Source organism: Dryobates pubescens, chromosome 7, assembly GCF_014839835.1.
Source record: "Dryobates pubescens isolate bDryPub1 chromosome 7, bDryPub1.pri, whole genome shotgun sequence".
NCBI lineage: Eukaryota > Metazoa > Chordata > Aves > Piciformes > Picidae > Dryobates > Dryobates pubescens.
In genome coordinates this window covers 39581790-39594365 of record NC_071618.1, presented here as the reverse complement: position 1 = coordinate 39594365, position 12576 = coordinate 39581790, and the positions used below count along the sequence as shown (strand labels likewise).

Here is a 12576-nt window from a genome sequence, read left to right as displayed (position 1 = left end):
ACTCTCTCTGTAAAGCGCTGCCATATGGTAGCTTTCACAAATTATCAACTGTACCAAAACATCTAAAAATAACATCTTCCTCAAGTAAAATAAAAACAATTACCAGCAGAGACTTTTTGGTATAGTTCTCAGCTAAGGAATCAATACCACGTTGCTGAAATGCTTTAAGGAAGTATATAAGCACCCTCCAGAGGAAAAGGGCACAGGATTAAACAGCCCACAAGCATCAATGATAAATGTAATATGCATGTTTAGGGTTCTTTTAAAAGTCTATTATTAGCTGTAAGACAGATCCAATCCATTTAATTAAAACCTTAGCTTACAAACACATTCACCAAGTCAGTGAAGCTTAACAAATCTAATTTGAATGAAAGGGACAAGCCGAGTAAAAGAGCAGCTCCCTGATGTGCCTTGCTCTAGTGGTTTCATGTAACCACTGATCACCAACTACTACGACGGCAAACATACACCACCCTTGACTACATGGGAGTTGTCTGTCTAAATATAGCTACTTTTAAATAATGCATGCAAGTTATAAAATAAAGTGCTACTGAATTATTTAGCATGGAGCTCATCCTCAACAAAGATATATCACTTTTAATTAAGCGGCAAGAAAAATGTTTATATCCGGGGTTGCACATCAGTGCAAATGGCAACCAGTAAAGCAACATTTCATGACTCCAATTATGTCAGCAGTCAGTTTTTCCTGTACATATATATATATACACACACACACTTGTCTGTTTCACAGAAATAGAACCGAGATGCAAACTTAAGATATGCAAAAGCATCACTTGTAGAGCTGTCTTAGAACTCCAGGCAATCCCAGCTTTGCATTCATTCACAACTCTCAGATAGAGAATATCCCACCAACCTGTGACAGCTGGTAAGAACTGGCTGAGAATCCATGCTCACCAACTTGTTTCAATAACATTCATAATCCATACATTTTCCTTACACAAGTATCAACCTCTGTGAGAGCAAACACACTTAACACGACCCCCCACACCCCGCAGCTAATAAAACGCCATGTTCCACCAGCTTTAAAACATTTTGAAGGCTGCCACACCAAGTGGTGTAGAGATGAAACTTTGTATAGGACTATATTCTCCACACGATGCAATAGTTGCATATTGTTTACTGTAGGTAACCCACCCTTCAGGCAGGCCTAGCAACGGCAAATGCAGAATGAACATTTAGCAATCAAACGAGACGCTACACTGTGTTTAAGAGGTTTCAGGGGGGGGGAAATTGCCTTCCACCTGACAGAGTGGGATAACACTACTCTGTACCAGTCAATGCTTCCTGTTTAAAGGTGGCTGCCTTTTGGATGTAGTGCGTGAAGTGGCAGCTCCAGGGAAGGACAGCACCACTCGGACAGGACTCCACAAACAGCACCTCTCTAGCTTTAACGGGTGCTCTGCAAAGGAAACACCACCACATGATCTACTGTGTAGAAATCAAAACGTTAAGTATGACCTGCCAGGGCCTGCACGCAGCCACTTTGCCCCTCAAACCAGAAGCTTACAGCAAAAATTCTGATCTTGATGTCACTGCACCCACCAGCTCCCCCAAACGGGGTTCTGTGCAGAGCCCATCACTCAATGTGGGCCATGCTTTGTAGAAAATCATGGGATCCCTTTACACAGAAAGCAAGTCAATCTCATTATTTTTATACTTTTGAATGCATGCTTGCTTAAGTTCATTTTACAGGAAAAAACGTGATGTAAACACCCCGCCATTCATCGAAAGGTTAATTCCACCAGGATGACCCCCGCAGCTCGAGACAGCCAAAAAAATGCATTAACCTGAAATTTGGTCAGCTGCTTAACGTATCCAGCCCCACCAGCAACAACGTATAAGTTTACATCTATCTCAAAGGGTGCCTTTCAAGGTGGAAATCGCGTTTCCCTCCTTCGCTCCCTTCCCGCTCCCAACGCAGACCGATGTGCCACCCCGGGTTTCCTGCCGCCGCTGCCTGCCTCTCCGGCGGAGGGCACGGCGGCGGCCCATCGGGACAGCGGGTGAAGACGACAGGGGAGGAAGGAAAGTTGGCGAGGAAAAGCTCGTTGAAGCAGCCCACTCGCGCTGTGGGGAGGCAGGGCGTGATCCCCGCGGCAACGGTGCCCGCCGCCGAGGAAGAGAAGCCGAAGGGAGGCAGCCCGCCGCTTCCCCCCACACCCAGGACGCCAGGCAGGACAGGGCGGCTGCCGGCCGCCGGGGCAAGCGGCAACCCCTCCGGCCCCGCAAAGCTCCGCCACCCCGGGGTCTCTTCCTGCCAGCCGGGGACAGATGTGGACGCAACAGCTGGACGGGGAGGAGGGGAGAGGGAAGGAGGGGAGAGGGAAGGAAGGAAGAAGCACGGCTGCCTCACACACACAACCCCCCCCCCCCGCCCCGCGCCGCTGCTCCCGGGGATGCGGGCGGGATGCAGCGGCCGCCCACCGCTCCTAGTTGGACCCCGCTCTAGGATGGAGATGGAGAAACTTGCCCCGGAGGGAGTACAGTTCGCCGGCTTCTGTCCTTCTTACCTTGCTGCGGATCTGGCCCGAGGTGGACACTTTCCGGATGAGTTTCTGGGGGCCCTCGTGCTCCCCTTCGCTGTCCGACGACTCGTCCGCCGGCCCCGCCACCGCCGCCGGGGGCTGGGGCTGGGGCTGTTGCGGGATCCCAGCGCCGCTCATCCCCGACTCGGCCCCGGCCATCTTCCCGGACTCCTGCCGAGAGAGAGCACACGAGCCCAGCTCAGCCAGGGCAGCCGCTGCCGCTCCCCTCCCCAGGGAGGAGGAGGCGGAGGCGGCGCGGGAGGGTGGGGAAAGAGGCGGTGCAGGGGGGAGGGGACGGAGGCAGCCGCGGCGGGGACGGAGCCGGGCGCTGGTGGAGTGAAACGGGCCGGCCAGCCGCCATCTTCCGCCGACCCTTCTGATAGAGATGGGCCCCGAGCCCGCCTGCCCCGACTACGGAGGTCGCCGCTCCCTGCTCGCAGGGGGCCGGAGCGCAGCCACCCGCCAGCGGGCGGAGCCGGGGAGGACGAGCTCGGGCCCGGCCCCCTGCGCCCCCGCCGCCGGGGAGCCGCTGAGAGCGGGCGCCGGCGCCAGGGGGCGCCGAGTGGCTCCGGTGTCGGCCCGGATGGGTCGGGGCGGAGAAAGCTGCGCCGCAGGTGAGAGCTGGCGCGGCGGGGAGAGTCCAAAGGGCGAAAGAGGCGAAGGCAGGCGGGGAAGGCTCGCGGTGCGCCTAGCATCTGCCCAGGCTTCCCCGGGCGTCCCCGCGCCAACAGAGCCCAGCGAGGTTCGGGAAGTGGACAAGGCGGAGGCTGAGAAGGGCCCTCTGGTACCTGAGCCCGTTCCGATCGCACCCCTCATTACACAACGCCGCGCGGTTCCCCGAACCCGGTGATGGCTGTGGGAGGTGGAAAGCCAAATTCTAAATGTCTCAAGCAAGCAGAGTGAAACCGCCCGGCTCCGAGTGCAGGTGTCCTTCCCACCTACTGTCCCACCACGGATGAGGATGGTAAGGTTTTCCCTCGGGAACACGGGGTGACTTTTGGGAACTGAATGGACAGCATCTATTGCAATGAGTTCTTATCTATGCCCCTCCAAGTAGTGAGCCTTATGGTACCCTTCAGCATCAAAGCCTATGCCCTATGAGGAGAGGCTGAGGGAGCTGGGATTGTTTAGCCTGGAGAAGAGAAGGATCAGGGGTGACCTCATTGCCCTCTACAACTACCTGAAAGGTGGTTGTAGCCAGGAAGGGGTTGGTCTCTTCTCCCAGGCACCCAGCACCAGAACAAGGGGACATAGTTCTCAAGCTGCACCAGGGGAGGTTTAGACTCGAAGTGAGGAGAAAGTTCTTCACTGAGCAAGTCATTCATCCTTGGAATGGGCTGCCCAGGGAGCTGGTGGAGTCACCGTCCCTGGAGGTGTTCAAGAGGAGATTGGACGTGGCATTTGGTGCCATGGTCTAGTTATGAGGTCTGTGAAGACAGGTTGGACTCAATGATCCTTGGGGTCTCTTCCAACCTTAGTTATACTGTGAAAGCATTGGACAGTTTAGGCAAATGCATACACTGATTTCCAGTAGTTTTCTCCTGTTATTTTTGTTCCTTATTATTCTGTTCATTTTTGTCTTTGTAAAAGATGAGCTTTTACTTTTGGGGAAAGAAAGGGTCAGTCTTCCCTTTTAATCTCAGATCTGGCAGCTCACACGATCTCAAAATGTCACCACATGTTCGGAATTGTGGGGCTTCAAAATGATTGTGGCTTCTATGTAGTCAGCGTTCAAAATAAGCATTTAAGTCACAGCAATACTAAATAAAACACACAACTCTTAGCTGCATGGACCAGATTAAACATGAGAAAGCAATCAATACTTGTGGCTTCCATATTCCCACAATTCTATTTATATTTCCAGAATGGGAACTGACATCCTTTAATGCACTAATACAATGCCGCAGTACCTAAAGACAAAGCAGTTAATGAGAAATGAAACCAAACCCACAGCACACAACCTACCCTACAGTGCAGACACCTCGCCACAATCTTAATGTAATATAATCCAGAGCAACCCATTTCTTTTATCGGGGATTTTAATCATACTAAGGGAAATCAAGTATTTCCATGAAGCCTTACAGGTCCTGTGGCTTAGTTCTGTGTTACTGCATCAGGTACTTCGAATGCAATTCTGCTATCCTCACTTGTATTAAGTTGTATTAGAAAGTCCAAGTTATAATAAAAAAAGTAAATCTGTTATATTTTAAAGGAATTTTTATCATATTCCTTACACTCCCTACTGGAATTACAGTAGGGGCTAAATCCTACCATTGATGCCTCAAAGTATATGAAGTTTTCATATGTCCCTTGCAGGCCAGTTGTGAAGCTAAGGGGTAATCCTGTCTTGCCTCTCTCTTCACCAGAGAGTGAGTTACTTTCCAAAAACACAGGATCAAACTTGGGCAAGCACAAACTTGGGTGCTGCCCTTTGGCCCCAACAACCCCATGCAGAGCTACAGGCTGAGGTCAGAGTGGCTGGAGAGCTGTCAAACAGAAGAGGACCTGAGGGTGCTGATTGACAGCTGCCTAAACTTGAGCCAGCAGTGTGCCCAGGTGGCCAAGAAGGCCAATGGCATCCTGGCCTGCATCAAGAATAGCGTGGCCAGCAGGAGCAGAGAGGTCATTGTGCCCCTGTACTCAGCACTGGTTAGGCCACACCTTGAGTCCTGTGTCCAGTTCTGGGCCCCTCAGTTTAAGAAGGACATTGAGACACTTGAACGTGTCCAGAGAAGGGCTGGGGAGAGGCCTGGAGCACAAGCCCTACAAGAAAAGGCTGGGGGAGCTGGGGTTGCTTAGCCTGGAGAGGAGGAGGCTCAGGGGTGACCTCATTGCTCTCTACAACTACCTGAAGGGTGGCTGTAGCCAGGAAGGGGTTGGTCTCTTCTCTCTAGCAACCAGCACCAGAACAAGAGGACACAGTCTCAAGCTGTGCCAGGGGAAGTTTAGACTCGAGGTGAGGAGAAAGTTCTTCCCTGAGAGAGTTGTTAGCCATTGGAATGTGCTGCCCAGGGAGGTGGTGGAGTCACCATCCCTGGAGGTGTTCAAGAGGGGACTGGACATGGCACTTGGTGCCATGGTCTAGTCATGAGGTCTGTGGTGACAGGTTGGATTCGATGATCTTTGAGGTCTCTTCCAACCCTGGTCATACTGTGAAGTATATACTGCCCTCAGTGAATTAATTTGTGGCATGGCTAGGAAGAAAGATAGGTTAAGAGCAGTGTTTATGGACACTTGCTCTTTCTACCCTCCTTCCTTCCTCTTCAGTGCCTTTATTTCAGGAATAGTAAATTATGCCAGAACACATCTCACTGCAATTCCTTTAGTCTTCTGAAGGTAAACAACAACTGAATGTGTCGAAAGGACAAGAAGACAGAGTTTGCTAATTCATGCTAGCCTGTGTTGCTTTTAAATGTGAGTGTGATTTGAGGAATGTCTTAGTGCTAACAGAACACCAGCAAGGCTGACTGTTTCATTCAACCAGATTAAACAGCACTAGCTGAATAACAGTTACTATTACTTAAAAAACATTCAAAATACACTGCATGTGGCTGCTGTGGTATTTATATCACAGGACTGGGGTCCTGCATGAAGTTACATGCAGAACTGTTTACAGGTAGACATTTCACCCACAGAGAGCACCTTCCCAAATTCAGTTGCAAGGAGAGATGAGACTGTGACTGGGAAAGGCACACAAAGACAGCATATTACTCAAGTGTGTCATAGTATCATAGTATCAGTCAGGGTTGGAAGGGACCACAAGGATCATCTAGTTCCAACCCCCCTGCCATGGGCAGGGACACCCCACACTAGATCAGGCTGGCCACAGCCTCAGCCAGCCTGGTCTTAAACACCTCCAGGGACAGTGCCCCAACCCCCTCCCTGGACAACACATTCCAGGGCTTCACCACTCTCCTGGGGAAGAACTTCTTCCTCACCTCCAGCCTGAATTTCCCCACCTCCAGCTTCATTCCATTCCCCCTAGTCCTATCACTCCCTGACATCCTGAGAAGTCCCTCCCCAACCTTCTTGTAGCCCCCTTCAGATACTGGAAGGCCACAATGAGGTCACCTGGGAGCCTTCTCTTCTCCAGACTGAACAGCCCCAACTCCTTCAGTCTGTCCTCATAGGAGAGGTGCTCCAGCCCTCTGATCATCCTCGTGGCCCTTCTCTGGACACCTTCCAGCACCCCCATATCCCTCTTGTAATAGGGGCTCCAGAACTGGAGGCAGTAGTCCAGGTGGTTAATGTGTATTTCAAAACAGCCAATAGTGTTGGGTGATAGGTTGGACTCGATGATCTCAAAGGTCTTTTCCAACCTGATTTATTCTATTGTATTCTATTCTATTGTATCCTATTCTATTGTATTCTATCCTATCCTATCCTATCCCAATGTCAGCAGAAGAGCTGGAGATCTCCTTAGGCATCTGCATAGCCATCTCAGATTTCTTTCACTAGATTTCATCTCAAACACATAAAAGCTGGTAAAAGACTCTCTGTAGGTGAAATGGGCAATGAATACAGTTCTTCATCTTCTGTTCACTTTCCAAGCTTAAGTATCAACTGTAGCTTCTGCACACTTTCTGCACTGTGCAAAGGGCATCATGTGTCCTTGCATGGGCTATGTTGTCGTGATCTTTCTCTCTCCTGGCTGCCCAAATGCAAAAACTGAGATACAAGAACACAATGCACCAGCCTTCCACTTCCAAGCAAGTCTCTTTCATCATATCTTGATAAATTTCAGAGTGCTATGAAAAATAATTACTAGGGGTGTTCTCTCAGTTTACCTAATGTGAAGATTTTAACAGTAACAAGCTAAATCTGCAAATGAGAGGAGATGTCCCACAGGTACAGTGCAATGAGAAGATGGTTTCTGCAAAGCATGTAGTGCAATGCATGAAGTGCAATGCATGAAATTACAGACTCTAAAATGCTGTCACCTAGGGTCCTTCAAAATGTGGAAACCAAGCAACTGCTAAGCATTGTTGATAGTACCTGAGTTACTCATTCACGTCAGCATAGAAGGTTGTTTCTGCAAATGTATACATTGCACATGTACAAAGACAATTTCATAGACTTCACTGTTCCCACTTGTTCTTCTTTTCAGAGGCATTAATAGATAATTAGGGTCCAGTTCCAGGTAAAGCTGCCTAAGATAGCCATGAAATTTTGCCTCAATAAGGACTACTAACTGGACTTCCATTCCTTCATCTCACAGCTGAAATCCTCCCAGGTGATCAATATCAGACACAGTACGAGAAATACTGAATTTCACAGTATCACCAAGGTTGGAAGAGACCTCAAAGATCATCAAGTCCAACCTGTCACCACAGACCTCACAACTAGACCATGGCACCAAGTGCCACGTCCAATCCCCTCTTGAACACCTCTGGGGACGGTGACTCCACCACCTCCCTGGGCAGCACATTCCAATGGCTAAGAGCTCTCTCAGTGAAGAACTTTCTCCTCACCTCCAGCCTAAACTTCCCCTGGCACAGCTTGAGACTGTGTCCTCTTGTTCTGGTGCTGGTTGCTAGAGAGAAGAGACCAACCCCTTCCTGGCTACAGCCACCCTTCAGGTAGTTGTAGAGAGCAATGAGGTCTCCCCTGAGCCTCCTCTTCTCCAGGCTAAGCAACCCCAGCTCCCTCAGCCTCTCCTCACAGGGCTGTGCTCAAGGCTTCTCCCCAGCCTCGTTGCCCTTCTCTGGACACGTTCAAATGTCTCAATGTCCTTCTTAAACTGAGGGGCCCAGAACTGGACACAGTGCTCAAGGTGTGGCCTAACCAGTGCAGAGTACAGGGACACAATGACTTCCCCGCTCCTGCTGGCCACACTATTCTTGATGCAGGCCAGGATGCCATTGGCCTTCTTGGCCACCTGGGCACACTGCTGGCTCATGTTTAGGTGGCTGTCAATCAGCATTTTAGTTCAGTGAATACAGCTGTGAACACTGTGGTACAAATGGTACTACCAGACCTCTGCAGGTCAGGCTCTTGAAGAATATGAGGCTATACTCAGCCATTAAAACACAGTATTTACGCAAGCTGTGTCTTTCATTTACCATACTCAGGTTTATGCTTCTTAGTAATTGACTTAGATTTCATGACCGAAGCCACAGAAGACTGGCAAAAAGCATAAAGAAAGGCTGGCATTTAAAAGGAGATATTCAATGGATACAAAACAGCTCCACTGACATCATTTGTGCTATGGCAATTGAAATCAGCTGATGATCTGCCCTTTACATTCAAAGAATGTTGAAGTGCTGGGTACATGTATGCGCCGTAAGAACATTTCAATTCGACCACATCCCATGCCAGTAAGCAAATATGTGTCACTAAAATGCAATATGCAATGCAGAAAAAATAATCCACACACACATACACTCCAGCTGTGCTGGAGATTATAGTTTATAATGGGGATTAATGCATTATTTGAGTCTAGGAACACAAATTATTCCAGCTCTAATACTAATTCCCTTCATAACAAGCATATTTACCTCTTTTTCTCTAGGCTATTTTGGCAATCTATAAACTGAAGAGTAATACTTTTTTTCTCCTTCACCTGAAAAAGTTGTTCTGAGGGGACCTGGATTAATAGCTTTATATGTGTCAGGTTAACAATTCATCATTCATCGTGTTTAAAATATGTTATTCAATCTTTCATCATTTTGGTAGTTAGGACTAAGTGTAGTTTTTAGCTGGGCTCCCCACATTGAGCACATTAATGTAAGTTCTGCCTGCCTCAGCTCCCTCTGCAAAGCAAATTAGCCATGTTTATTCTTCCCTGGCTTCCTTACCTTCTATGTAACAACTTCTATATGTAACCTACCAAAGGGGAAGGCAAAACACAACAAAATGTATGCATACCACTGTTAAAGAGAGCAACTATATCACACGTGGTGTAGCTGAGGCAATCCTGTAACCTGTAAGTTACAGAGATGTGTTAAATGCTTCAGAGTGAGGAGGTGTAAACCAGTAGAAGTCAAAATAAAGGGTCACTTTTCAAAAACTCTAAGACTTATCTGTGCATTTCAGGGATTTCAGAGCTCTGGTGAAAAGTGAAAGTCGAGTATAGAATTTTGTAAGACATGTATTACATATGTTTTGAGTGCAAAGCCCCTGAATCCCTCTTGGGAAAAGGCAAGATGTGCCTCACGTTTTCCCTTACTTCTATTCCACTCCATTATGGAGGGTCTAATGCAACTCTTGGTAGAGTCTGGAAGAGGTTTTCCATTTGGAATTGAGCTGGGAGTTCAGAAAAGGATCTGATAGAACTTTAACATTGCACACATGCACAAGTCCAACCCTGAGAAGCAAAGGAGCTGTCGCTCCACTTGATGTCCACCACTTAATTCTCAAAACAGCTACAGAAACAGCACTTCCCAATAACTTCTGGCAATTTGCATAGATGATTAACTTGCACAGATTCAAACCCTGCAATAATTAGTTTCTTTTCTGCTGCTGCTCTTTTTCTGTGTTTTGAGAGCGAGGGAGAAGCTTGGGCACTTTTTCCCCCCCCCTTCATCATGCAGTTCTTCACCTAAACCACTCTTTGGCCCCATTAAAATCAAAAGCCTGTTTACAAGAAGAACAATGTGGCTTTTGCCACAAAGACTGTATTTACCAGCAGGTTACCAGGTAAAGGACTGAATAGTTTAGCTGAAATGAGAGTTTTGTAGAGAAAATCAGCACAGTGGTTAACCTTAAAACTGCATTCATGGATGTACTCTTTAACAAATGCAGCAATGAAACGATAAACATGACCCATATCCTGGCCCTTACTGGGGGAGGGGAAACTGGAGGGAGGAAAAAAAAGACCTGCTCCTTGTTTCTCCTTGTTTATCTGATCCCTGCACACAGAAGGAAACAGATTTGGATGCTTCAGCCAGGACTCCACGTTTCCAAGTGGAGGGACTTCAATCCATCCACCTCCCGAGTTTCAGCTGAGTTTCAGGTGATGGCAGCCAATTTAAATGTCGCTGTTTAATAAGATAACACATTCGCGGGGATCAGCTTTGCCACCTTCCTCCCACGATGTCTTCATCTCGTCAGGCAAAAGTCTCGGGTTTTTCTTGCCTGATCCTTTCAGTGTCAGCTCCATGTTACCGGAACACACATACAGCTGTTTTCCCTATCACAGCTGCATCTACGGCAGCAGCTTCGAGGCTTAAGGACTGCAGAGGGCAGCGAAAGGGGATGTTCAACCTCACGACAAAAATGAAGCTACTAAAAATGTATTTGGGAGGGCTACAAATTCTAACACGGAAAGCAGTGAACTTAAGTTTCATGTGGGTATCTTCAGAGCTGTGCTGCTGCTTTCCTGGGAGCAAGTATGCTGAGCCGGGCAAAGTGTGGCTCTCCTCTGGCTGTTCTTTAAAACTGTATTTACAAGTAAAACCAGGGGCCCTGGACCAGCATAATGCCTTAGCAAAACATGGTACAGTCATCTAAAGGGGAGCTTGGCAGTAGCGTGGGTCCATGCTTCACATTGCCTCAACAAGTTCAGGGCCAGAGACAGCCTAGCCTTGACCTCTCAGCCTGAAATCTCCCATGCAGCTACCCAAAGCCTATTTTTAGCCCTCCCTGCCTGATGTGTGTGTGTGCACAATGGAGAAAAGCCCAAGAGTGGGACCAGATGGCCCTGAAAAGGGAAATCTGATTTTATCGCCTGCTGAGGATGCCGGTGACATGATTTCCTTCAGCTGAAGGAGGGTCTCTGAGTTGCTTAAACAAATCGCAAAAACACCGATCCACAGCTTTCCTCCTGGCCAGTTTGGGCACTCGCCTCCCTTTGTTGGACCCGAAAGGCACGCACTTTACTCCGCACCCCGCAAAACACAGTGGCAGCCTCGGCTTTCTTGCCACAATGGGACCGATTCCCAGCCTGACTACTGAAGAAGGAAAATAACACAATAGTGTCTCTTTCTAGAAACTGCTTCCCAGCGCTGGACACGTTGGTCCTGCTGTGCTAAGAGAAGACATTTAACGGTATCGACATCCAATCCTCCCGCCCCCTCCCTCGGCAAAGTTGGAGGCAAGGCTCTCGGTGCTAATCCCAGGTTTTCCACCCGAGCAGAGAAACACAGAAAGGGCAATGAACTCCCTGTCCCCCAGAGGGACGAGCTTGACAGCAAATGGCCGGACACAGCGGGGGCGAAAGGCTCCCACCCCCCGCTCTTCACAGGGAGGGGAAGAGAGCCGGCAGCCGGGATCTGGCACGGAGTGGGTTCGATAGATGGGAAGGGAAGGGTTAGGGTGAGCACCGATAAGGATGACAGCCCGACCCCCCAGCTGAACAATACAGGCAGGAAAAAGGGTAGGAAATGCCCGTGCAACGGCAAGGCACGCATGTACCTACCAGTTCCTCCCAGGCGGGGCTGCGGGCGCTATAGGAGGGGTACCCATGCTTCTCCATCACCCCGCAGCAGGTCCCCTACCTCCGCGGGAAGAGCGCCAACGGACAGCGGAGCAGTTTACCGCGGGCTGCGCTCTCTCCCGCTGCTACCGCTCCTCCAGCCGGCAGCGCTTCCCCGGCGCCGTTCTTCCTTCCCCCCCACCCCCGGCCCCGCTCCTCCCTTTTTCTCCCCCGGCCCCGTCCAGGCCCCCTCCTCCCTTCCCCGCCCGGCTCCTCTCCCTCCCACGGCCACCGGGCTCAGCCCCGGTTCCCGGGGGAGCCGGTCTGCAGCTGCCGCGCCGCTCACATCATCACCGCCGCCGTGTCCTCCGGTGCACGGCGCGGAGCCCGCCCCCACCGCCCCCTACCCGCCCGCGGCACCGCCCGGGGGCTCCCTGGGCGCCGCGCACACCCACCCGCCCCCCGCCCTCCCCCCCTCGCCCTGGGAAGCCCAACGGATTATGGGCAAATCGCCTTGGGCATAAACCGTTTTACAAGCGCTTCGGCTGGAGTGGAGGCGAGGCCGACTGACGAGGATGCTCCCCGCGGCGCCGGGGGGAAGCCCCCTCGGTGGGCCGGGAGCCGCTCATGCCTCGCTGAAGTTACATCTCCCTTCCTATCCCCCGGCCCGGCCCC

The 12576-nt window shown here is 50.1% G+C and overlaps 1 protein-coding gene across 1 annotated transcript in view; it reads right to left on the bottom strand.

Moving 5' to 3' along the window:
* The window catches only part of DGKH (diacylglycerol kinase eta), a 220861-nt gene extending 208790 nt beyond the window's left edge, over nt 1-12071 (bottom strand). The window contains exons 1-2 of the mRNA XM_054163093.1: nt 11905-12071; nt 2532-2717 (exon numbers count right to left, since the gene is read on the bottom strand). Of these exons, the coding sequence (XP_054019068.1) occupies nt 2532-2717; nt 11905-11961 (243 nt within the window). The 5' untranslated portion in view covers nt 11962-12071. The remainder of the gene's footprint in view (nt 1-2531; nt 2718-11904) is intronic.
* Nucleotides 12072-12576: the final 505 nt, after the last annotated feature.